This window comes from Hippocampus bargibanti, linkage group LG01, assembly GCF_051943395.1.
Source record: "Hippocampus bargibanti isolate YZ-2025 linkage group LG01, ASM5194339v1, whole genome shotgun sequence".
NCBI classification, from domain to species: Eukaryota; Metazoa; Chordata; class Actinopteri; order Syngnathiformes; family Syngnathidae; genus Hippocampus; species Hippocampus bargibanti.
Genome location: NC_142734.1, coordinates 28,539,105 through 28,565,166, shown reverse-complemented (window position 1 = coordinate 28,565,166; position 26,062 = coordinate 28,539,105). Strand labels below are relative to the sequence as shown.

Here is a 26,062-nt window from a genome sequence, read left to right as displayed (position 1 = left end):
TTAGTTCGAATCACTTAATTACCTGGTTTATTTGCAGTTTTTATATACAATTAATTCAATTCGAATCACGTTATTCCCTAGTTTATTTACCATTTTAATCGGCCACCCCCAACAAATCCAAGAAACGGTTCTGTCCACTCAAACGTTGACGCCATGATAATAACCCAATAGCGGAATCACTAAGAAGTGAATATGATTTGTGTGCGACACGCGTGCCACCTCGCTCCCACTCACAGATTGGTGCTTTTCATCCTAATCACAAACATAACGTGACCCAGTGTGGCCTCTTAAGGGGCCCGAATCACCATCACGACACGTGATACACGGAGACGAGGGGTGGGGGCGGTGTTATATTGAGGTCGAACAAGACCACAACACATTCGCACACTGCCTCGAAAACACTCAAAGTTGACTGTCTGCACATAGCATCCCTAAGGACGGGATAACATGGCTGTCCCGGCGGTTTGTTTTCGCTGAACAAGCCGCGAAGACGCAGCGGAAACGGGGCGCCGGATGTCGGTAGCTCCCGCCCCATAAATAAGACATGAGCCTGGCTGGCTGTACCGCAGCGAGAGGGAGACAACCAGCCATGATGAGACGCTTCGCACCTGACGTGTTTGTTCGTTTTTGGTGAATGGCGAACCAGTAAGTCTTGACGGACTATCCAACTACCGCGAGCGGGGAGGCAGCACCTCCCCCGGGTGCTGCTCGCTGACAGGTCGCTGAGCTCCGGGGCAGAGCGAAGCTCCGTCGTGCATCCGTGTCGGGAACATTGCTGGTCGATTTGGTCTCTTCAGAGGTTTTTTGAAATCGCCGAAACAAAAGGTGAGCAAAACAAATCTGTGCTTTTTGAAAATAGACTTTTCATTGTTGACCCAATTGCTTCACTTATGATTCGAAGCCATCGCAATGAGTTTCTGGGCTGCTTGCTCGCACGGGGACGGATTCCCAATTCCAATTAGCATCAAAGGCCTGTTGAGTGGCATTTATCAACCATGTTTCAAGAATGAAAGACCAACTTGACACTCCCCGCCCTTCTGTTTTCGTGTGCAAAGACGGCAAGCGGCATTGTGTTTCTACTATCACCACATTGATCCCAGAATAACTGGGCGGCTCACATTTCCTTCCTCAAAAGCCTCTCCATCATCTCCTGCGAGAACCAGATTGCTTAAGAAGCTGCCTTTGTATTTTATTTTTCTTTCTTACTTACTTTATAGTATTTTATCTTGATCTTTCGTTCACATGTTATTTTTCACATAATTGCATTGAATCATGTTGAATTGGATTAGCCTTTATTAGTCTCACAGTGGAGACATTTACATTTCATAGCAGCAAAGTGATGATAGTAAGAAGTAGAAAAAATAAACACAGGACCTGCTGTAAAGGCAGCCACTGTTGCGGTGACATCTCGAAGTCAAAACAAAACTAAATAATGTGACACAACACAAAAGACACACAGTCATTCAATCTTATGCACTTTCTGCATCCTCTTTGTTGTATGAAGCAGTTCTAGTTGAAAGAGGAGATGATCAAAGCGTCCTTTTCACGAGTGGATCAGGGACGTCATGATGAAATGCGCATGTCTGCTACAAGCTCGATGTTGAAATCAAACATGAAGCTGTAGCATCCATTGACGAAAAGAGACTGTCTCACATCTTCTGTCACATGTAAATCCGCTTCAAATCCAAGCCGTAAGAGTTCCACAGTCAAATGGCACTGACATTTCTCCCAAATCAAAAACAGTGCTGGCGTATTCGTGCTGCCGAAAAGGCGCAACCGCTCAGCACAGGATCCTCCTGGATGAATGTAATGGCCAAAAATGCTGGAAAACAATCCATATCCTTTCCACATGATGCACAACATCTCAAAGTGACAAAAGTAAACACAAAAACAACAAAAAAAGCTAGGCTTGTGAGAGCACTTTCTGACGGCTGCCTACTCGGGTGCCATCTTGGACTTCTTTAAATGAACATCAAAATAGAAGCTGTAATCTTTGTTGAAATAGAGTGTATTGCCACTATAGTATTATTACATTACAACGTGCCTGAATTTGTTCATTACAATCCATGAGGCGTAAAGACAAAAATAATTTCAATCATTTTTTTAAATTGTTCTGAGATATTTTTAAGAATATAGATGGGAGTCATGTCAGCCACCCTTTTGCCCAAAGCAAAACATCCTCTCAGAGAAGTTCTCCCGAACCTTTCTTGGGCCAAGATTTACTGCCAAATAAAAAAACAATTACAAAACAGTCAAAAATTTCCTGAAACATGTACTTTATTTAGTCTTGTAGAAATTGATTTAAATGTCCTGCCAATTACTCCAGTCGAACCACTTTAGGGCGTACCTCAAAGGACAAAGAAATCTCTGTTTTAACGTACATCAAATTGTAACCGTGTCCAATAAATTATCCGCCAACTCTGAAGTCATTAAAGAGGAAGATGAACATTTAGTGATGGGCATGTGAAGCTTCATGAGGCACTTGACAGTTTTCAACTTCTATTGACTCTTAGTTTGAAGATGCAGTGGAATTTTAGAACATTTCCTTTGTACTAAGCTTCATATTTAAATCAAGAGCACCATCTAGGGGAGTCAAAATATATCACAAGTGTTTCACGAAGCTTCGTTTTCCCATCACTTTGAACATTTACATGTATAGATGTAAAACCATGATCGTGTAATACAGTATAAGCATATCATTTACAAATACAATATCGACCATCAATTATTTTATTCACCATTAAACAAACGACTGTTACATTCCTACATCATCTCTGAGAACATTCAGTTAGCATAAACAAATGAAAAGTACTTCTCCAATTGAATAATAGGCCACGCCCCAAAGCCGTTGACGATCATCTTTCAAATCTGTTGGCCTCACACTCTGCCATGATTATGTTGCCATTGTGGATGCTTGTCCAATTCATCGAATTTTCCGATTTGTAGTGACGGGAGAACGTGTGATGTTTTTGGACTCCTCCACATGGTGCTTTTGGTTAAAATATGTATGAAGGTTAGTGCAAAGGAAATGCCTTAAAAAACCACTGCATCTTTAAATCAAGAGTTCCATGGAGAGGAGTCAAAAACGATCACAAGTGCTTCATGAAGCTTCACTTGCCCATCACTAACGACAAGGGACCAGTTGATCAGTCGTGTTTCTAAGCAACAGAGGAAAACCCTGTGCGATGCATTTTGTCCATTAGCAAGGTTGCGGTTGCAGTTAGCTTCCCAAGGTTCGTTGTCACATTAGCACTAATTTGTGATGGACAAAAATATGGATGATATCAAGAAGTTTATGGTATAAGGGTGTAGGTTTCGAGCAAAATCGGCAAATGGAAAAAAAACAAAATCGGGACTTTGAAATGTGAACGTTATGGGGGTGGAATCAAAGTAAACTGCCTTGATAAAATATCATAGTTTGTTTCACATGTCAGACTGGCTGCAAACAGGTTACGTCGCAGGATTAGCTTCATTGGCCAAGCCATATTGTGCTTCTATTATTTTTATTTATTGTTTTTTTAACTGCTTGTTCTTTTAGATGCATGTAAACTGGGACCCTTTTTTTATGTATATTTTTTTAATCAAAGGGATTTAAAAAAATCTCCAGACAGGAAAAACATTTGTTTCAGGGTTTTATTTCAATGTATTTTTAAATAGCAAACACATGCACGTGCCTACCCGCGGCTGCGCATTCCCCCGGATGCCACACTAGACAACCACAAACTTACCCTTCAAGTGATTATTGTTTTACACAATGCGCCTGGCTCGGTTTTGCACTTGTCTCTATTTTTAATTTCAAAGTTGCACCAGTTATAAATAACCCACATACTTGACGCTGGTGCCACTCACGTGGTTACAGTGCTCCCTCAATCCGGCGCTCTGCATGTTTTTGAATCACCACACTGTCGTTTGTGCCAACGAGCGAAACTATTTGCTGCGACGATGCGGTGAAGACATCAAGGGAGTTTAGCACACGTATCGCGAGCCACTCAAACTTTCATGCTGGCACTCCAGCTTTACACATTTCAATATAAAAGTGAGAATAATTAAGGCTGCAACGATACGTCAAGTAAATTTAGTAAAGTCTACAACAAAAAAATTGTGAAGAGTAAAAATACCGCCAAATCAAAAAAATTATAATACACAACTGCTCATTCACCCTTAAAAATGATGGGAAAACGAAGCTTCATGAGTCACTTGCAATATTTTTTAACTCCTGTGGTGCTCGTGGTTTAAATACAGTAAAGTCTCGTCGGATATATCGATAGTCCCGGTTATATCGATACTATTTCTATGCACGCACGGAGAAAATTACATGCAAACAGGGTCGGATATATCGATAGTCCCGGTTATATCGATATTTTTTCTGACTCCCTTGAATATCGATATAATGAGACTTTACTGTATATAGGTTCAGTGGAAAGGAAATCCCACTGCATCTTTAAGCAAAGAGTGCCATCTGGGGGAGTAAAAACTATCACAAATGGTTCATGAAGCTTCATTTGCCCATCACTGCTTGACTCATCTGAAACAATCTGTGATAGATTGCAATTTAATACGATAGATGGCTATGTTTGAACAGAATTCAGGATAGGACGATGATCAGTAGGACCTAAAATACTCACCGTTATTTATCTGAGTTACTTCCGGGTTGAGTGAATGTTGGCGCGTGTGGCTGCCGCTGCTCACCCACAGAAAAACGTATCCTGTGACTGTAAAGTGACCTTGAGAGTTTTGAAAGGCGCTTATAAATGAAATGTATTATTATTATTATTTCTTCTTTTTATCTTACCTGCTTCTTTCCTCACAGGCCTCTGTCATCCCTCCCTCCGCCCGCCCGCCTCCCTGAGGTGAAGAGGGGCAATCGTCTCGGACCCTCGCTGGGGACATGGAACCAAAGTAGCCGAAGGAACGTGGGGCGGGGATATGCGGACATTTTCAAGCGGACTTCATTTTCCATCGCCCCCCGAGTCACCATCGCCGCCGATTTTCCTTTTGGATTCTGATTTCCTTTCATTTCCTCCCCCCACACCCACCGACTCATCTGCTCCTTCCTCATCACCGCCGTTATTGTGACACCCGGCAGAAGGCTGCGCTCTTATGTGATGCCGTGGTAACCATGGCGACGGCCACCACAGCCGCCTCTTCCTCCTCCCCACCGCAGTCCTCGCCGGGAACCAACAACAGCGCCCGGGAACATTTGATGGCGGTGAGGCGTCGTCACCCCCACGGCCGGCCGTACACTATCGGGCCGGACCACATCCGCAGCCTGTCCGGCTCCTCATCGCCCGGCTCGCCGGTTTTGACATCGGGCGGTCAGACGGAAGCGGCGGGTGTGGGACTGCAGCGGGCCAATAGCGACACGGATCTTGTCACATCCGACAGCCGCTCCTCGCTGACGGCGTCGACGTACCAGCTTGTCCTTGGCCACGGGCGCCTAGTTATCTCCTGGGACATCAAAGAGGAGGTGGATGCCACCGACTGGATCGGACTGTACCACATCGGTGAGCCAACACGGAAAGCAAGTAACGTTTGCGGGGCATCTTGGCGGTTCCGAAATTGAATCTTCATTTGCTTCTGGATTTTCATTTGCAGTTTTCTACTCTGGCTGATGGCATCAGGTAGTGATGGGCAAATGAAGCTTCATGAAGCACTTGTAATAGTTTTTGACTCATCTCGATGGCACTCTTGATTTCAAGATGCAATGTGTTTCTGAAGACATTTCCTTTGCACTAACTTTCAGATTTAAACCAAGAGCACCAATCTGGAGGAGTCAAAAAAGTGCCTCATGAAGCTTCGTTTTCACATCAGTACAATCAAGTGACTTGGCGAGCTTTGGCATAGGCAATATCGATAACTTTTCAAAAGTCATTTGGGGATGCAGTACAAATTATTTTGGTTTTTTTTAGCCTCTATTTTCCCACAGAGTCTGACAAATTCACAACAGTGGTCTAATCATTTCATGGACTGATTTATATAGTGGGCAACATGGTGGGTAACTGGTATGCACCTCGCCCTCGCAGCGCAAAGGTGCGGGGTTAGATTCCGACTCCGGCCTTCCTGTGCTGAGTTTGCATGTCGTCCTCGTGCCTGCCTGGGTTTTCTCCGGGTACTCCTGTTTCCTCCTACATTCCAAAACATATGCATGACAGACTAAATTATCCCTCGGTGTGAGTGAGAAATGTTGCCCGTCAATGTGTACCCTGCGATTGGCTGACAACCGGTACAGGGTGTCCCCCGCCTACTCTTCAACGACTGCTGGGATAGGCTCTGGCACCCCCCGCAACCCTAAAATATCAAGTTGACCTCAAGTCTATTATTGAAGTTTTAGTAACAGGTCGCATTGTCACAAAGTCAAGAATGCTGCTTGAAGGTAATCTCCATTCCACCACACTCTTCGGCTCTTGGCTAGTATTGATCCAGACTGTAAGAAACGGGAAGAGTTATGTTGCGATGGCTCCAGCGGATGAGGGTGTGGATGACTCGGCTTTCCCTCTATCCACACCATCAGTCTGTCTGACGCTTGTGTTGTTGACCACTGTGGCAGCGACACAATATGACAGCTACAAAGCTCTTTATTGATGGTGACCCAACTGCAGTCAATAAAGTGTGTGTGTGTGTGTGTGTGTGTGTGTGTGTGTGTGTGTGTGTGTGTGTGTGTGTGTGTGTGTGTGTGTGTGTGTGTGTGTGTGTGTGTGTGTGTGTGTGTGTGTGTTTACATGTTTGCAGTAGTTTTTTTTGTGTGCGCAAGTGGGTGGGGGTACAAAGGAGGTTTTCGGTTGATCTGTCTGACACACAGCCATTTGTTTCCTTCGATCAAAATGGCTCCAATTAATAAAATCGTGAAAGAATTGTGTGTTGGGGGACAATTTTCTTTGTGGGGGGGTCCTACAAAAGTTGAAATTTTTTTTAATTATTTTGGTGTATTTTTTTTATGTAAAGTGCTTTGTTACAGCTGTATTCCACTGGTATGTGTGGGTGTGTGTATATTCTATCTATCTAGCTAGCTAGCTAGCTATCTATCTATATCTCGCTTTCATCTATCGAGTTAGTTAGCTATACATCCATCCCGAAATAATACAGTCAAAGGTAAATTTTCACTCCTAAAATTCAGCAGACAATCTCAAAGAAAGAAAAAAAAACCCAGCAGGCATGTGATGTGAACGATGTCTGTTCCCCAGATGAGACATGCGTCGCCAACGTGTGGGACTCCAAGAACCGCGGTGTGAACGGCACTCAGCGAGGACAGATTGTGTGGAAATTGGAGGCGGGGCCCTACTTCATGGACTGTGAGTAACGTATCTCGAAAAAAATAAATAAATACGCTCAGACATTTGCTCATTTGAACTCTGCATTGGGGTACAAACATGATATTTGTGCTATTGGATTGCTGTTTGTTTTTCATACATATTTAGGACTTATGTAGAATGCAAAAATATATAAATATTGTGGTTAAGGCTGGGAATCTATTTTTATGAATAACAATCTCAGAGGAAGCAAGGCTGCGACTCGAAGCGGTGTAAATGATGCGTTCTTGTCTGTCTGTAGATGAGACCAAGATCTGCTTCAAATACTATCATGGTGTGAGCGGAGCCCTCAGAGCAACAACGCCTTGCATCACCGTCAAGAACCCCGGCGTGACGGTAAAGTGGTTTTACCTTCCTTCGTCCTCTCATGTCCTTCTAATTGTGTTAACTGCGAGGGTGGCGCTAGCATTATTACTCCATTCCACTTTCCACACACACCGAGATATATATAGATTTTTTTTTCCTCCGGACCAGGTTCGAAATAAACAATCCTGAATGGAAGCCGAAAGAAGACATTTCTGACTAAGGCCTAGTTTAAACTACTGAGAACAATTCACATTGGGCCCACACGACGTAGCGACAATGTGAAAAACAAACAAACAAACAAAAAATAAATAATTAAATAAATAGATACATAAATAAATGAATAAATAATTACAGACATGAATAAATGAACAAATAAACACATACATAAATAAATAACCGGCTGAAAAAAATACATGAATGAACAGATGAATGAATAAATGAAAAAATAAATAAATACATCTATAAATCGACATATAGACAAATGAATGACTAAAACGTATCCTGTGACTGTAAAGTTTTCTTGGGAGTTTTGAAAGCCACTTATAAATGAAATTTATTCTTATTATTATTTATTATGGATGAGTAGATAAATAAGTAAATAAACAAATACATTGATAAATAAATTGACAAACAAATACACAGATACATAAATGGAAAGATAGATAGCTGAATAATTTGATAAATAAAAACAAATAATGCATAAATAAACAAATGAATAAATAACCAATAAATAAAATTATTTAATTAATTAATAACAAGACTCTTGGAGACTTGCTGATTGATAACTGCCAACTCGGATGCCTTCTTGGGGGCAGGGAGGGTTTAAAACAAACACCACTGAGGGAGTCTTTCATGTTCTTTCTCTCTCCCCAGGTCAGCAGCGAGGGTCAATTTGAAAGCCAGTCAGGGGGGGAGCACTGTCGCAAACTGGTCAGCTTTACCCTCTCAGGTGAGTGGGTGCCTAGACCCACTTTAAATACATGCCAATAGTAACATGAACCAAGTGTGCGTTGGCCATTGCAGACATTCGGGCGGTGGGGCTGAAGAAGGGCATGTTTTTCAACCCGGACCCTTACTTGAAGATGTCCATTCAGCCCGGGAAAAGGACAGCCCTCCCCAAGTTCACCCACCATGGGCAGGAGAGGCGTACCTCCATTATAGCCAATACCACCAACCCCGTGTGGCACGGAGAGGTCGGCAACGTGACGGGTCGTCGTTCGCGCAGCCCGATTTTAAATGCTCTTTGCTAGCTCCGTTTCCTTGTTGTCCTTGTAGAAATACACTTTTGTGGCCCTGATGAGCGATGTGATGGAGATCGAGGTGAAAGATAAGTTTGCCAAGAGCCGACCAATCATCAAACGCTTTCTGGGTCAGCTGATCATACCTGTGCAGAGACTCCTGGAGGGGCCCACAGCCGAGTGAGTCGATTTGCATTGTGTGTGGAAATATATATACTGAGCGAGTTGCTTGTTCTGTAGTCACAAGGGGACATAAATATTCTTGTGCCGGTCCCAAGCCCGGATAAATACAGAGGGTTGTGTCAGGAAGGGCATCCGACGTAAAAGCTTGGCCAAAACAAACATGCAGATCAAACCTCTGAAGATGAAGGACACTGATTCGCCGTGGCGACGCCTTGAAGGGAAAAGCCGAAAGGAAAAGAAGAAGAAGATATATATATATATATTATATTTATCGTTTATTCAAAATGAAATCCCGCTTTTTCCATTTATACAGCCAACATCCGGTCAGTTACAGTTTATGTCGCCGTCTCCCGACGGATCACGTTGACGGGCAGTTGCAGTTTCGGGTGGACATCCCCTCCACTGGACATGAAGGTGTGTGTGTGTGTGTGTGTGTGTGTGTGTGTGTGTGTGTGTGTGTGTGTGTGTGTGTGTGTGTGTGTGTGTGTGTGTGTGTGTGTGTGTGTGTGTGTGTGTGTGTGTGTTGATTTCACACCAGGTTGTTTTTGTTGACAGTCCATCTCAAAGATAAAAACTAATATATTGGATTGGATTAGCCTTTATTAGTCACGCAGTGGGGAAATTTACATTTCACACCAGCAAAGTGATGACAGTAAGAGGAAAGGAAAGGAAGAAATAGAAAAACAAAATACAGGACCTGCTGTAAAGGCAGCCACTTGCAGCATCATCTTGAAGTAAAAAAAACAGCCAATGAATTAATTGATCAATTGATCGATTAATTCATAGATGATTAGATACACAAATAAGTAATGAAATAAATGTACAAATAAATGCATAAATAAATAAACTAAAACAGTAAAGTCTCGTTATATCGATATTCAAGGGAGTCCGAAAAAATATCGATATAACCGGGACTATCGATATATCCGATATCGATATAACGAGACTTTACTGTAAATGAATATAAATAAATAAAATTAAATAAATAAATAAATCCATTGTCCAAACTGTTAAGAATCGCAGTGAAGCACAACCGAGGCCAAGTAATGCTTATTTGGATCAGCAACTCGTTATTCAACTCAACTCTATGGTACTTGAAAACAAACACTGCTGTGTACAAAGTGCTATACATGGAGCAAAAATAGTAAATAATTAAAACAACAATCATATAAAAACAGTCAAAAGCCAAAGAATAAAAACTAGGTTTAAAGTTGACCAGCGAAGGGGTGTTACCATTCAAGAGGCAAGCAGCAGCTTTTTGAACCAACTGGAGACTCTCGATGGAGGATTGTTGAACCCCAAAGTACAAAACAGTAGAAACAAAAAAAAACATCAAGTTTAATGCCAAGTCAAAAGCCAAAGAATAAAAATATTCATGTGTCCCTCCCCAGATGCCACCGGAACCATCTTGGGCAGCACTGTGAACAACGACCCCGGGAGTCCCTCTGACGATGAGGACCTCCCGCACCATTCTTCATCTTCTCGCCTTGCGTGCGGCGCTGCCTTCACAGGATCGGAGGAAAGTCCATTGTTAGTCAATGGTGCCTGTTACTATGGCAACAGTAGCGCCTGGCAGGAGGACACGATTCTGGCGGCTGCGGGGGGCCACACCCACAGGCAGGTGTCACTCAATGACTACCTGGATGCCATCGAATCTTCCGGCCTCCCAGTGGAGCGACTTCCCGCAGGGCCGTCGCCGAGGCTCCCTTCCAGCTTTCCCACAGACACGCGACTCAACGCGATGCTCCACATCGACTCGGATGAAGACGAGGAGTGCGCGGGGCAGCGGGGTACCCTGCAGGAGACGAGATCGCAAAGGACGGCGGCTGCCGACGTTGCCGGTGGGACCGACGGCTCCAAATGTGAGCGCGCTGGATCAGAAGCGGAATCTCCCGTCGCTGAGTCGGCTCAGGTCGAAAGTTTGGGGACCGCGGCGAAAGTGCAAATTGAGGGGATGCCGATGATCTACAGTGCGGATGCAACGCCCGCATCGGCACGCGTTGATGGAGAAATGGATGCGGGTGGTTCTCCTCTGGCTTCGCAACTGGAGTCCGCAAGCAATTGCATGTGCGGAGAGCAAATTACAAGGATGGACACTCACCAGGTCTGCAGTTCTTCGTATAGCGCAAGCTGTGGCCCACTTTCCCCCATTCAGGTATGATTTTGTTGTTAGCAACTTGGATGTATATTAAGACACATTTGGTTGGTTCTGATGCACCGGGGAGGAGCCATCGTTTCCATGGAACGAACAAAAATTCGTACAAAAAAAATCTTACACTTAAAGGACAACCGACATCACTTTTTTGTTTCCTAACTGACATCAGAAAAACGTTTTTTAGCATCTAAAATACCCAAAACACGCAGTATGATGTTTTTAGCCAAATGCAAAACACCAATAATATGTTTCAGACATTTCCTTTGCACTAACCTTCTTACTTAAACCAAGCACAAGCACCATCTGGAGGAGTGAAAAAAATATCACAAGTGCTTCATGAAGTTTCATTTTCCCATCACATGTGGTCAAACACTAAGGCTGAAATGTAATCGTGACTCGCGTCGTCAAGGAATCTTTGCAATATCCGCATTTGATCCCAATGACGATTTGCTTTTTGTCCCAGGAGGTGGATACGAGGACGGAGGTGGCTCCGAAGGCAGAGGAGGAAGGAGGAGAATTATCCACCAGCAACAGCTTTGCGACCACTGCTATGACAATGGGGAGCGACATCGGAACCTCTGATGCAGGTGGGTGGGAAAACCCTGTCGGTAATCAATTCACTCATCACCGACACTTCATTAAGCTGACTTGAATTCCACTCGGATTTGTGTCTTAGCGTTCAATGGTTCCCGACCATCATTGATGTGCTGTCAGAGATCTTCAGGCATGCTTCGGGAAATGTGGGAAATGTCACTTTAATTGGTCTGAAAAGTATTTATATGTGCTTCTATCAATATACCGTGTAATTGTTTGTTTAAATATATCGGCGGTGTGTAGTTACAGGTAAAAATAATTGAATTATCTTCCAGTATATCAACATTTTTCAAACTTAAACCATATACTACCTCAAAAAATACCTTAATTTTTTTAATGATTTTTATTTGTGCAGCTCTTTTTATTCCAGGAGATGCTGGGTTTCTATTGAATTTAAGATAAACATCACAAAGACTAGTGAAAACGAAGCTTCATGAAGCATTTGTGATGTTTGACTCCTCCAAATGGTGGAATCAAAAATAATGGAAGGAAATATCTTAAAAATCCACTGAATATTTATACCAATAGTGCCATCGAGAGGAGTCAAAAACTATCACAACTGGTTCATGAAGCTTCACTAGCCCATCACTAACAAAGACAAACATGTCTGTCCTGCTTTGACTGCCGCAGGAGCTGTTGGCCCAGAAGTGCAGGGAGCGGAGGAAGAAGAGGTGGATGAGCAAAGAGAGGTGTGGAAGAGACGCTCTTTGCGGGCCGCCCAAGTGGCTGCTGACAACCAGGTGGCGTGCACGGCCAGAGATGGACTGAGCACGGCATTTTCAGAGAGAGAACCCGGTGGTGAGCCTATTTTGAAGACCAAGTGAGCTCTCCAAGCGTCATCATAGTGATATTCGAATTCGATCCTGCTAAGACTCAAGTTTTATTCTTAAATTGAACAATAAGACCGTGTAGTATATAAATATAGGAAAGTAAAAAACAAAAACAAAAAAAACCAACTTGTATTCAATTTCAAAATGATACCCAAATGAATTGTTTGAATATGCATGCATATGTCCATCCAATCCTTCTCTACTAGTGATGGGTAAGTGAAGCTTCATGGAGCACTTGTGATGGTTTTTGACTCCTCCATATGGCACTCTTGGTTTAAAGATGAAGTGGAACATTTCCTTTGCACTAACCTTCATATTTAAACTAAGACCACCAGCTGGAGGATTGAAAAAATGTCACAAGTGCTTCATGAAGCTTCATTTTCCCATCATTATTCTCTACTGCTTCTGAGAAAGGGTCCTGGTTCGCCTCTGTCACATAAACTCAACTTTAAAAATCATCAAATTGTGCGAAATTCCTATTATTGTGTAATTATACATCCTTGTTGAAATTATTGATGATATTAAATGGATGTCTAACATAAATAATGATTCCTGTGATATTGTGTGTGTGATTCCACAGCTCAGGTCAACGGCCACGTTTCCGTTCACACGCTGCCGTCCGTACGCCACGACATCAGTCGCTACCAGAGAGTGGATGAACCCCTCCCGCCGAGTGAGTGTTCTTCAGGATTATTTTAAGTTATTTATTTTTGTCATTTGTTTGGCTGCAAAAAAAACATACAGTGGATGGCCTCCAAGGTCAAACACAGTTGGTTACCGGATGTCGCTTGACCTCCAACTTGTTTGGATTTGGAAACGATTGTCCCCCATAGGAAATGGCGGAAATAGATCGCAATGTAGAGTGAGGGGTAAAACTCAACTCCACTTTATTTCGAGAGAGAAAAAAAGCCTGAAAAAGAAAAGTCAAAAACCTTCATATACATCTGTAGCCATTCATGCAACACTCAATATATGCAGAGAAAATAATTTGTAAATTGTAGAAGATTTTGAGTGCCTTTCATCTACTCTGGATTTGGATTGGATATGCCTTTATTAGTCTCTGCAAGTATTGAAACACAGAGTAGTTGTCCGTGTGCATTTATATAAAGTTTAGCAGTCAAGTAAAGGTTATAATTAGAGGTGTCAATTTAAGCCATTAACTCATTCACTGCCATTCTCATATTTCAAATATTCCGGAATTGAAAATATGATGTAGAGCGCCATTCACTAATTTGTTCGGGTTTTGTTTTTTCTTGATTGGGTGCAGATAAAGCGCTGGCAATGGCCTCTGGCAATGTTTTATTTTCCACAACGGGGCAGAATTTCCCTTTTTTCCATTTTCTCTCTTTCTTGCAGCTTCAGCTGTTGTTAAAGCGCGATATAAACCAATATGTATGTTTGGCATTGTATTTTGGACAGCCACCCTCATTTCAAGCTCATATAACTCCAGACCCGTATCATTTAGGAATTAATTCTTTTTTTTATGAAAGAAGAGAGTCTAAGGTTTCTCATGCCGTATTGAATGTTTATGTAGTCCTAAAACGCACTATTCTGTGTGTCCTGCATTTTGAGTGAAAATGACAAAAACCCTGGCATTTGAATGGACAGATTTTTGCACGTCTGGCAGTGAATGAATTAATTACAGCCCAATTTAACACATTGTTTCTTTTTCAATGGTCTGAATTTTAAACTTGGCCTATATTGAAAGCGCCGCATGGACCATATAGGGATGATCTTAGATCACAGGTGTCAAAGTCAAGGCCCGCGGGCCAAATCCGGCCCGCCACATCATTTTTTTCGGCCTGCGAAAGCAAATCAAACTTGTTAAATTCCATGATGATTGCTAAAATCTGAGCCAAAATTTCATATTTTTGGATGTCAACCACAATAAAAGTAATTATTCTTGACTTCAGATTTGTAAACGAGTTATTCATTAATTTTCTGTGTGCTCTATATGTATTATTTGAAGGGATTTAAACATTGTAATGGGTTCCCCAAATTCATAACGGCCCTCGAGAGGAAACCATAACTACAATGTGGCCCGCGGCAAAAAATGACTTTAACACCCCTGTCTTAGATCAAGAGGAAACAGCGTTCCTATTGATCCATATGGAATGTGTTTGCATATTAGACTGGGAGGCGCGGATCGACAGCCACGGGAGGATCTTTTATGTCGACCACATAAACAGAACCACCACCTGGCAACCCCCCACCGCCCCGGCTGGCCAGCAGACTCTCCAGAGGTCCAGCTCCATTCAGCAGATGGAGCAGCTGAACCGCAGGTCGAGACCACTCAACCGTCTGAACATCATCAGCGCAGAACATGCGTACAGTAACCGCTGTGATGGAAAACACTCACCTTCAGGTATCAGAGCATTCGAAGGACCATAACCAACGACGGCAGAGCAGAGGAGTTGCCGGCCAATGAGCAGCCGGCAGACGAGACTGACCTGCACCCCGCCTTCCCAGGTTCGCCCCAGGATAAGCACTCACTCGCTGAAAATCACAAAACCATCAAAGCATTCTGATAAAGCAATGGATGTACTCGAAATAGACCTTGCGTGGCTCTTGTCCTTTTGCAGAGCTGCGTCGAGACAGCAGTGCGGCCCAGTCCAGCTCCAGATCTCGCCTCTACCTGCTGCTCCAGTCTCCAAGCGCCCGGTTCCTCACCAGCCCCGACTTCTTCACTGTGCTGCATTCTAACCCCGTATGTGCAAAAATAAATTGCTTTATTTTCATTTGTAAAATACAGTGTCGTCCCCCCCCCCCAAATTGGACTGTTTTACTGCCAATTATATACAATACAGTGGTGCCTCTCCTTCCGAAATATGTATGAAAGAAATTTCTTAAGTCGAAAATGTTGCTAGCTGAGGTCCGTTTTCCATGTAAATGCCCCAATCCGTCCCAAGCGCCCCAAAAATTCATGCAAAATTCAAAGAATAAAGTAAACACATGTTTTGAAAAGAACTGATCCATTTGCTTTTGTCATCTTTTGACAATTGTCCAATTGTCAAATGTCCAAAAGCAAACATCAGCAGACTCATACGGTAATGACCCCTCTTAGCCAATGGGATGCCAGGGTGATACTCAGGAGTAGCCAATGGCAGAGCAGCTAGAACTATATGCGTTTGTGAAATCTGGTGCTATGACTAGTAACCCCTAATGTTATGACTAGTAACCCCTATTTTTTTTTTTACTTTTCGTATCTTGAAATTTATTTCATAACTAGAGGCAATATTTTGTTACTTGAAAATTTTGTATGAGGAGACGTTCGTAAGTAGAGTTACCACTGTACTACCCTTTATAACACAGGTGTCAAAGTCAAGGCCCGCGGGCCAAATCCGGGCCGCCGCATCATTTATTTCGGCCCGCGAAAGCAAATCAAACTTGTTAAATTCCATGATGATTGCTAAAATCTGAGCCAAAATTTCATATTTTTGGATGTCAACCACAATAAAAGTAATTATTCTTGACTTCAGATTTGAAAACGAGTTATTCATTAATTTGCTGTGTGCTCTATATGTAATATTTGAAGGGATTTAAACATTCTACTGGGTTCCCCAAATTCATAACGGCCCTCGAGAGGAAACCATAACTACAATGTGGCCCGCGGCAAAAAATGACTTTGACACCCCTGCTTTATAACGTCACACAAAAATAAAAGTAAAATACATCTCCAGATGTAATAAATTGAAAAGTGACTTTTATTCAGGAAGTCTTGTTTTTGAGTTGGTGACGAGTCCGTACGTGACGTCACTAAAGGAACGCCCCTGACGGAAAAAAAAGACACATTGTAGCAGTCCTTCCATCACGTCAATGTATTTTGCTGTACTTATTTGGTCTGAAAACCTCGTGTTGCACCCAACAAGAATGCGACAATCTGAAAACTCGACTACGGCAGTTCCCCACTGCTTCATCAAACATATTCCGTCTCGTGTTGCAAATGGGCTGGACAATAACCCGCTTACGCATCCCTCTTGCCTTTCTGCTTAGAGTGCCTATCGCATGTTTACCACCAACACGTGCTTGAAACACATGATCAGTAAAGTGCGGCGGGACACGCACCACTTTGAGCGCTACCAGCACAACCGGGACCTGGTGGCGTTCCTCAACATGTTTGCCAACAAACAGCTGGAGTTGCCTCGAGGGTGGGAGATGAAGCATGACCACACTGGCAAGGTGGGCCTTCCTCCGCCTCCTCCTCTTCCTACTAATCACATTCTTTCTCCTTATTGATACGTAAACATGAGATGACCAAAACCATGTTGTCCAACAGCCTTTCTTTGTGGACCACAATAGCCGTGCCACTACCTTCATTGACCCTCGGCTACCCCTGCAGAGCTGTCGACCACCGAGCCTCTTGACTCACCGCCAACATCTGACCCGCCAACGCAGCCATAGCGCTGGTGAAGTCAGCCCGCGGCGCCTGGTAAGTCCCGTGCAACAGCGGTCGGCGACTGTCTTCATCACCCCAGGATGCCTGTTGTCACTTAAAGGACAACCGACGTCTCCGGACAGGTTGTGTCCATAATTTGTAAAATGGCTTCAAATGACTTCTACTAAGCGTATTTTAATAAGATTCCACCGCATATAGCTATATTTTACGTTTTGAGACTCTCGCTGAATATTCAGGAAGTCTTGTTTTTGAGTTGGTGACAAGTCCGTACGTGACGTCCCTGACCGGAAAAAAAAGACACATTGTAGCAGTCCTTCCATCACGTCAATGTATTTTGCTGTACTTATTTGGTCTGAAAACCTTGTGTTGCACCCAAAAGCCGCCAGAAGAGGGCGTCCAAGCTCCATGGAAAGAATTTATCAGCCTGTGGGAATAGGCTGATTCATTCCTCACGACAGCTCGGTGGCCATTTTGTGCCTCTTTTTTGGGTGAGACATTTCCCCCCAATGTTGCCTCAAAATGGCACGGAATAAATTCTTTAATCGATTGCAAACACGTATGCTTTCCTCTTCAGAACTATTTGAATCATATTCATAACTGGATGTGTAACAAGAAAGCATCTTCTCCGAATCTGAAGCCATTGATTTTATTCTCCAGCAATGCAAGACGTCTTGGCGTGACGTCACGAACTGGAGGCGGGACTTTCTGAAAATGCCCAATTCACAGCTCAATTTTTTGCGGATTTTGGACACTTTAAGTCATTTTTATTGGTGTCTTGCATTTGAATAAAAATATCATACTGCATGTTTTGGGTATTTTAGATGATATAAAACGTTTTGTCCTTTAAAGGACAACCGACACCATTTTTTTGTTACCTATTTGTAACAATGTTTTCATACATAAGATGTACTGCATTGTAAGGGGCACCTTCAATGAATGCACATATTTTAAAATGTTTTCCATTCATAAGTATTATGAGGCGCATGGTCAGCTTTTGAAAAAAAATATTTTCTTTTAGGTGCACCTTATAGTGCAGAAAATACAGTGTATATATATATATATATATATATATATATATATATATAATTATTTTATTATTATTATTATTTATTTATATTATATTTCCAAATTTACTTGGAAAGTGTCACGGTTGACTTTGATTTGACAAACTGCACTATGTGTGCATTTAAAGAAATGGACAGTATGTAAAGGTTGAAACTATCTCCAGGTGGGCGAAGAGTCACGACATGCTGGACCTCCCATCTTGCCGAGGCCCTCAAGCACCTTCACGTCCGCTAACAGGGGCCAGGGACCAGATATTGTACCAGTTGGTCAGTATGCTTGCAACGGTACAATAAAAAATAACAAATAAAAAAACTCAGTTTCTCTCAATTAACTGACTGCATGCATTATTTTTGTCCTCCCTCTAGCATACAATGACAAGATTGTGGCGTTTCTACGGCAACCCAACATCTTTGAGATTTTACAGGAGAGGCAGCCAGATTTCCACCGGAACCATTCGCTCAGGTAAATCCCCACTGGTGTCGTAAGGCCAACTTATAGAAGCCGGGCCACGGTCCGTTCATGTGTTGCGGTGTATCGTTGCCATGACAACAGGGAGAAGGTCCAGCTGATCCGAGCGGACGGTGCGTCGGGATTGGCGCGTCTCTCGGGAGACGCCGATCTCGTTATTTTGCTCAGGTGAGGCCTTCCTTCGTGTCATCTTTGTCCGTCCTCTCATTGGCTGAATGTCTTTCTCTCCCATCGCAGTCTGTTTGAGGATGAAGTCATGTCCTACGTGCCTCCTCATGCCTTACTGCACCCCAGCTATTGCCAGTCTCCTCGCGCCTCTCCTGTCTCGTCCCCGCAAAACTCGCCCGGTAACGTCATTTCTACAAACTGCTATTTTAGGACAATCTGTGATTTTCGCAAGTCGCGCATGCAAGATTTAACGCGCAACGTTAGCCGCAATGCTAGTTCTGCGTTCCTCATACTGTCATGTCAAAACATGAATATGAGACAAAGAATCAACATTCAGTAAGAATGCATCGACATACTGTATATTGGTGATGGGCAGGTGAAGATTCATGAAGCACTCGTGATAGTTTTTGACTCCTCTTGATGACACTCTTGGCTTAAAGATTCCTTGCACTAACCTTCATATTTAAACCAAGAGCACCATCTGGAGGAGTCAAAAAATGTCAAGTGCTTCATGAAGCTTCGTTTTCCCATCACTATCATATACTGCCGGAGGGGCTGTCCAAAAAAATTGATCGTAAAACTTAAATCAATCAATCGATAGCACAATTATATATGTACAGTAAAGTCTCGTTATATCGATGTCGGATATATCGATAGTCCCGGTTATATCGATACTATTTCTATGCACACACGGAGAAAATTACATGCAAGCAGGGTCGGATATATCGATAGTCCCGGTTATATCGATATTTTTTCGGACTCCCTTGAATATCGATATAACGAGACTTTACTGTATATATATATATATATATTTGTTCTTTTGACTTCAAGACGGCGCCGCCAGAGTGGCTGTCTTTCCAGCAGCTCCTGTATTTTGTTTTTCTACTTCCATTCCTTTCATAACTTTGCTGCTCTGAAATGTAAATTTCTCCACTGCAAGACTAATAAAGGCAAAGCCAATCCAATCCAATTATTCATCATAGCTGAGTTCAAGTGTCAATAAAAAATGTTCAGGTTTGTTAAACGATATCAAAATGCCTCTTCTCTGTCTTATAGGCACTCAAAGAGCAAACGCCAGAGCTCCAGCGCCATATAAGAGAGACTTTGAGGCCAAACTGCGCAACTTCTATCGAAAACTGGAGACCAAAGGCTACGGCCAGGGACCAGGGAAGCTCAAGTAGGTTACACTCGCCTGCCCGCGAGCTGGCGAGTGAGCCAGTGAGTGAGTGGCTGAATGTTCATTAGTTATAGGCAAGTGAAGCTTCATGAAGCACTTTTAACTCCCCAAAATCACTCTTGGTTTTAAAATACAGTGATTTTGAAGTCATTTTCTTTGCACTAACCTTGATATTTAAACCATAAGCACCATCTGGAGGAGTCAAAAAATATCAAGTGCTTCATGAAGCTTCATTTTTCCATCACTAGTGTTTCATCATTCACAACAGTTTTATGCACGCGGCAGGTTGATCATCCGCCGTGACCACCTGCTGGAAGATGCCTTCAATCAGATCACCTGCTACTCCCGCAAAGATCTGCAACGCAGCAAGCTTTACGTCAGCTTCGTGGGCGAGGAGGGGTGAGTCGGTCGTGACACCAACAAGCATGTCCTAAAAAATGGGCTTGCTTGAAGCGTGCGGCATTTTCTATCGATAACCAAAATCAAAAGAGGAAACATTGGAAGCTAGCAGGCAAGTCAGAAATGATAGTTGCAGTCCAATTTTGCAAGTTTTTTTTTTTTATTTTATCGCATTAATCTGAATTTTTATCACTGGCTTTATTGTTTATGTTGGTGGGGTGCCTTTTTCTAATAGCGCTTTTTATGTGTTGACTGTAATTGGAGACTGATTTTATTTTTCAGATTGGACTACAGTGGACCATCCCGAGAATTCTTCTTCCTGGTTTCAAGAGAATTATTCAACCCTTACTATGGTCTCTTTGAATATTCTGCCAATGACACATACACGGTCCAGATCAGCCCCATGTCGGCCTTTGTTGACAATCACCACGAGTGGTCAGTACATAATTTTTTTAATCACCCTTTTTTTTGCTTTTTTTAAAATTTTCTATCAATAATTTATGTACAATGCATTTTACATTGAATCAATATTTACGCACAGTTATTTTTTCCCATATTTAACTCATTCAATCCCCATGACTCAAACGAAGCATCATGAAGCACTTGCTTATATCGCCATAGAACACAAAAATCTGGGGGTCTTGCAAATCAGTCAAATCTTAACGTTAATTGAGTTTTTACTTATCCCTACTTATAATGCTGTTTTTACATTTTATTTATTTATGTATTTATTTATTTATGTTGAGGTTATAAAACCGACTATGGTTCTCCCTGGTCCGTGTGTTCTCTTTCAGGTTTCGTTTCAGCGGCCGCATCCTGGGTCTGGCTCTGATCCACCAGTACCTTCTGGATGCGTTCTTCACCCGACCCTTCTATAAAGGATTATTGCGCATGTGCGTGTGCGCAAAAATGACATAAGCATGCAATGAAACATTCCCGTTCCGATGCCCGTTGTCTTTTGGTGTGTTGTAGCCCGTGCGATCTGAGCGACCTGGAGTATCTGGATGAGGAATTTCACCAGTCGCTTCAGTGGATGAAGGACAACGACATTGAGGACATGCTGGACCTCACTTTCACTGTCAATGAAGAAGTCTTTGGCCAGGTCGCCATCTTCAAAATGAGCCACGAACAGTTAGTCAGCTGCATTAAAAAAATTTAGTTATGTATTGTACCGCGCGGTGTCTTTGCAGATAACGGAGCGCGAACTGAAGGCCGGCGGGGCAAACATCCCCGTGACCGAGAAGAACAAGAAGGAGTACATTGAACGGATGGTGAAGTGGAGGATCGAACGCGGCGTAGTACAGCAGACGGAAAGCTTGGTCCGAGGCTTTTACGAGGTGTGAGAAGGTTCATCTCAAGTGGAACCTTCGTGGGTTGGATGTATGACCGAGTCCCATTTTGCCGTTTTTGTGCATGGCCAGGTGGTGGACGCACGCTCGGTGTCGGTGTTTGATGCCAGGGAGCTGGAGCTGGTGATGGCGGGAACGGCAGAAATTGACTTGTCCGATTGGAGGAACAACACAGAGTATAGAGGAGGTGTGTGTGTGTGCATGTAAATGTGTGTGTATGTGTGTGTGTCTGTATCTCAGAATCAGAATCATCTGTATACAGTATGTGTGTGTAGAACACGCTCTATCTGTGTGTATACAGTTCCATTTTGGCTACTGTGAAAGAGTTGTGTGTGTGGGTGAAGAAGTGTTTAAATGTGTGTGATTTGTGCATGGATGTAGCGTGTGAGGGGAGTGTGGAAAAGGTGTGGGCAGGGTGCGGAGGGTGTAGGATTTTCCGTGTGTTTGGATTCTTGTGTGTCGAGAGTGTGTGTGTGTGTGTGTGTGTGTATATGCGTGTGTGTGTGTGTGTGTGAATGTGTGTACGTGTGTTTGTATGACGTGTGTGTGTGTGTGTGTGTGTGTGTGTGTGTATATGCGTGTGTACGTGTGTTTGTATGACTAGTGTGGACCACTAACATTTTATAACATGTAGTGAGAACATTTTTGACAAGTGAGGACCTTTTGGCTGGTCTTCACAAGTTTTTCCTTCTAAAGGCTGCTATAGGGTCTATATATGCGTCTGTTAAAGTTTCAGAAAGGTCCGCACAAATTCACCCCAAATACTTTTTGTGTGTGTATTTTCATTTCACTCGGATACACACACTTTTTACTCATGTGTGTGTGTGTGTGTGTGTGTGTGTGTGTGTGTGTGTGTGTGTGTGTGTGTGTGTGTGTGTGTGTGTGTGTGTGTGTGTGTGGTTAATGAGAGGGACATACCACAAAAAGTAAAATGATATTTTAACCAAATTCGCTACAGTGGCGAGAACTTTGAATGTACCCATTCAGAGACCTCACTCCTGCAGTTATTTCAGTGTCAAGTCCATTTTTTTAATTCTTTGTTTGTAAAGAAGTTGAAGTGGGAAATGGGGTGACATTTAGTGTTCAAATATAACACTAGTTCTCTCAATTTATCAGCAGCGGTGGTCCTCACTCCTTATCTGGAGTTATCCGGACCTCACAAAACCATTGAAACAGGAATTTGTGCGTGTGTGTGTGTCTGAATGTGTGTGTGTATATGTACAGAATGTGCGTGTGTAAATCTGTGTGTGCGTGCCTATCTGTGTGTGTAGTATGTGCTTGTGGATGCGTGTGTGCATGTCGTACATCTGAAAGTGAAACTCCTCACCTCACTTCGATGAGTTCCTTTGTACCAAGATGCTGTCAGTAATGACCAAGGGTGGGGGCGGATATAGTAAAGTCAAATAGCGCAAAGAATGCATTCCCCTGTAGTTATTTGCATTCCTGTGCTTTCTTGGACGGTTAGGTTACCACGACAACCACATCGTGATCCGTTGGTTCTGGGTGGCGGTGGAGAGATTCAACAACGAGCAAAGACTCCGACTCCTGCAGGTAAAGAGCGAAATGAGCTCAGAATTGCTCCGCCTGATTGGATAACACCTGCGTTTGCTGTTCTTTTGCGCCGTCCGCTATTTGAAGTTTGTGACTGGGACGTCAAGCATTCCCTACGAGGGCTTTGCGTCTCTGCGAGGGAGCAACGGACCTCGGCGATTCTGCGTGGAAAAGTGGGGCAAGGCCACGTCTCTCCCCAGGTACGAATCAGTCGCTTTTGGGAAGGAACGCCGCAGGTCTGTTATTTCGCGCATTATTCACCAATTTTCAGTGTTTCAAATAACACGAGAAACAATAGACAAAATCTTGTGGGGACTAACTGTGAGAGGTCAGTAAAAAGCCATCTCTCGCGGGAGCTGCACAGCATTAAGTCGCCTCGAAATTGAAAGTCTGAGTTTGTAATTTATTTTTATTTATTAGTTATTGATGAAAACATGCGGAAAAAAAAACAGTTGGAATTGCTAGGAATTTATTTTCTTCATTCTTTGGGCAACATTTTTATGACATATTGTGGTGACATTTTTTGGCACGGGCCATATTTTCGTGACCGTTTCCCTTTGAGGGATGTCCGTTATGACTACAACCGTATAAAAAAGTAAATCATAGCGATTTATTCAAGTATTATTTAAAGGACAACCGACACCAATTTTTTTTTGGTTTCCGAACTGACATCAGAAAAGCGTTTTATAGCGTCTAAAATACCCAAAACACGCAGGCTGATATTTTTAGTCAAAGCAAAACACCAATAAAGATGACTTAAAGTGTCCCAAAACGACTTCAAAATGACCTTGGAAATGGCGAGTTTCAGAAGGTCCCGCCCCCTTGTTCGTGACGTCACGCCAGGACGTCTTGCCTTGCTCTCGAATCAAAACAATGGCTTCAGATTGGGAAAAGATGCTTTCTTGTTACTCATCCAGTTATGAATATGATTCAAATAGTTCTGAAGAGGAAAGCATAAATGTTTGCAATCAATTAAAGAAGTCCTTCCGTATCATTTTGAGGCATCTGGACTCCAATGTAGCTCCCAGAAAATGCACAAGATGGCGCACAAGCTCCGTTGGAAATGGGCTTATTTGTTTGCTGGGAATTTGTGTCAACTACTATCAAATAGTAGTCTTGGTGCAACACAAGATTCACCATCGCGTGTTTTCCTTCTAATTTTGCCATCAACACGATGTTTTCAGACCAAACAAAGTACCCAAAATGCATTGTATTTGGCTTTCTCGGTCAGGGGCGTTCCTGACGTGACGTCACGTCATCTGTACTTCTTTGAAGGTGTCGAACGTTTCGCTCCTTATCCAGGAGGCTTCATCAGCGAACTCAAAGCTTTTTTAGGCCTTGAGTTTGACACCTGTGGGCAGATGTATTCCAGTATGTTCTATTCGAAATGAGTCCTAGGTTATGACACGATTTATCTTGGTTGAACTCCAAATTTGATGAATTTTGGAGGGATGGGGGGGGGGGCCTGTGACCTGAGTCTTACACGTGTGTTTTTTCTTCAGAGCTCATACTTGTTTCAACCGCCTGGACCTGCCTCCCTACCCGTCATTTTCTGTGCTGTATGAGAAGATGCAGACCGCCGTGGAGGAAACCAGCACTTTTGGACTGGAGTGAAAAGAATTGTTTTCACAAACCCCCACACAGCCCCTTTCACTGGACGTCATCACCGAAGACATTATAGGGAACATCAGCTGACGATTCGGCTTTGGTGGCCATGCGTCTTCACTGTGCGTTTTACACAATCAGGGAGTGTGAGCGGACCTATCGGATAACCGCCGAACTTTGGAATCCCTCCTTTGCACCGGTCACCGAGGCGATCGGTTGTGATGTGGAAAATAAAGTTTCATGAAGCACTTGTGACATTTTTGACTCCTCTAGATGGTGCTCTTGGTTTACGTGTAAAGTGTAGTGCAAAGGAAATGTAAAAATTCACTGCATCTTTAAACCAAAAGTATCATCTAAAAGAGTTCAAAAGAATCACAAGTGCTTCATGAAGCTTCATTTGCCAATCGCTGGCAATTGGTCATCCTTCTGGTGGAGGGTCACGGCCTCACGCGACACGCTGTTATTTGAACGTTGTGGTTTTAAAACTATTTGTAGCTGTTGTGGAATCACGTGGCTTCATCGAATCTCTGCTGGATTTTATGATGGGCATGTCCCACGTGTTGGAATGTTTTTTCAATTCTTCGGGGGTGGGTGAAGAATTCACGATTTGTTCAAAAATTTGTTGCCATCGGTATTCGGTCATTTTGATGGCCCATTATCAATTCATAATTTGGTGTCCATGTAAATTTTGTAAAGGTTTTATTTATTTATTTTAAGCCAGCAGGTCAGGGGGCATTTCACGATTCACATTCTTTGTCTTATTACTTTTAAACATTGCCACGGGAAACCTGATGACACGCCAATGTTTTTTTTTTTTTTTTTTTTTTTTTTTTTTCCTGTCAACAGACTGACTTGGACACTGTCACGTCACGGTTGTTACAAACATCGTCATTGTCCCCCCCCCCCCCCTTAAAAGACACTACCTTCCTTCTATCCATTTCACCAGAACCAACCAATGTTGTGGGCACAACCTGAACCAAGCCTGGATTTGTGGACACCGGACCTCACTTTTACACATGAATGTTTGGCAGCACTGTCCTTAAATAAAATTCCATCTCCGTCTATGCAAAATTTGCTTTGTTGTCTGTGCTGTCCAGATGTTTGTATCAAGCCCAAAAACTCCACCCGAGTATTGTTTTTTCTTTTTCTCATCATTCATTATGATCGCCAGGAACGCTTTTAAACTTTGAAGATACTGTCATGAAATGATGCGTTAAAAACCAGTGATGGGCTAGTGAAGCTTCATGAATCATTTGTGATAGCTTTTGACT

General features: G+C 42.9%; 1 protein-coding gene across 2 annotated transcripts; it reads left to right on the top strand.

The window, feature by feature from the left end:
- Positions 1-355: 355 nt before the first annotated feature.
- On the top strand, positions 356-25,847 carry hecw2b (HECT, C2 and WW domain containing E3 ubiquitin protein ligase 2b). 2 transcript variants are annotated; one of them, XM_089008261.1, is made up of 32 exons: positions 356-825; positions 4,811-5,504; positions 7,182-7,289; positions 7,549-7,643; positions 8,487-8,562; positions 8,637-8,806; positions 8,889-9,031; positions 9,348-9,448; positions 10,426-11,189; positions 11,653-11,776; positions 11,866-11,913; positions 12,414-12,581; positions 13,194-13,286; positions 14,745-14,895; positions 14,979-15,082; positions 15,196-15,320; positions 16,607-16,792; positions 16,890-17,042; positions 18,238-18,340; positions 18,440-18,536; positions 18,627-18,710; positions 18,780-18,889; positions 19,767-19,887; positions 20,173-20,286; positions 20,569-20,721; positions 21,081-21,179; positions 21,259-21,388; positions 21,477-21,623; positions 21,708-21,822; positions 23,101-23,186; positions 23,274-23,386; positions 24,689-25,847. In XM_089008261.1, exons 2-32 carry the CDS (start codon positions 5,120-5,122, stop codon positions 24,798-24,800), a joined length of 4,578 nt encoding a protein of 1,525 aa, XP_088864387.1. In that variant the 5' UTR covers positions 356-825; positions 4,811-5,119; the 3' UTR covers positions 24,801-25,847. The 2 variants fall into 2 exon arrangements, with proteins under 2 accessions (XP_088864387.1, XP_088864394.1); XM_089008268.1 differs by lacking the exon at positions 11,866-11,913 and having other exon boundaries at positions 357-825; positions 24,689-25,846.
- The last annotated feature ends 215 nt before the right edge of the window (positions 25,848-26,062 follow it).

Excerpts from the sequence above, each read along its gene's own strand:
- hecw2b (XM_089008261.1), top strand. The coding sequence starts at position 5,120 with ATGGCGACGGCCACCACAGCCGCCTCTTCCTCCTCCCCACCGCAGTCC. Across the intron at positions 7,644-8,486 it reads TCAAGAACCCCGGCGTGACG|GTCAGCAGCGAGGGTCAATT; the intron begins GTAAAGTGGTTT and ends CTCTCTCCCCAG. Across the intron at positions 11,777-11,865 it reads CATCGGAACCTCTGATGCAG|CGTTCAATGGTTCCCGACCA; the intron begins GTGGGTGGGAAA and ends TTTGTGTCTTAG.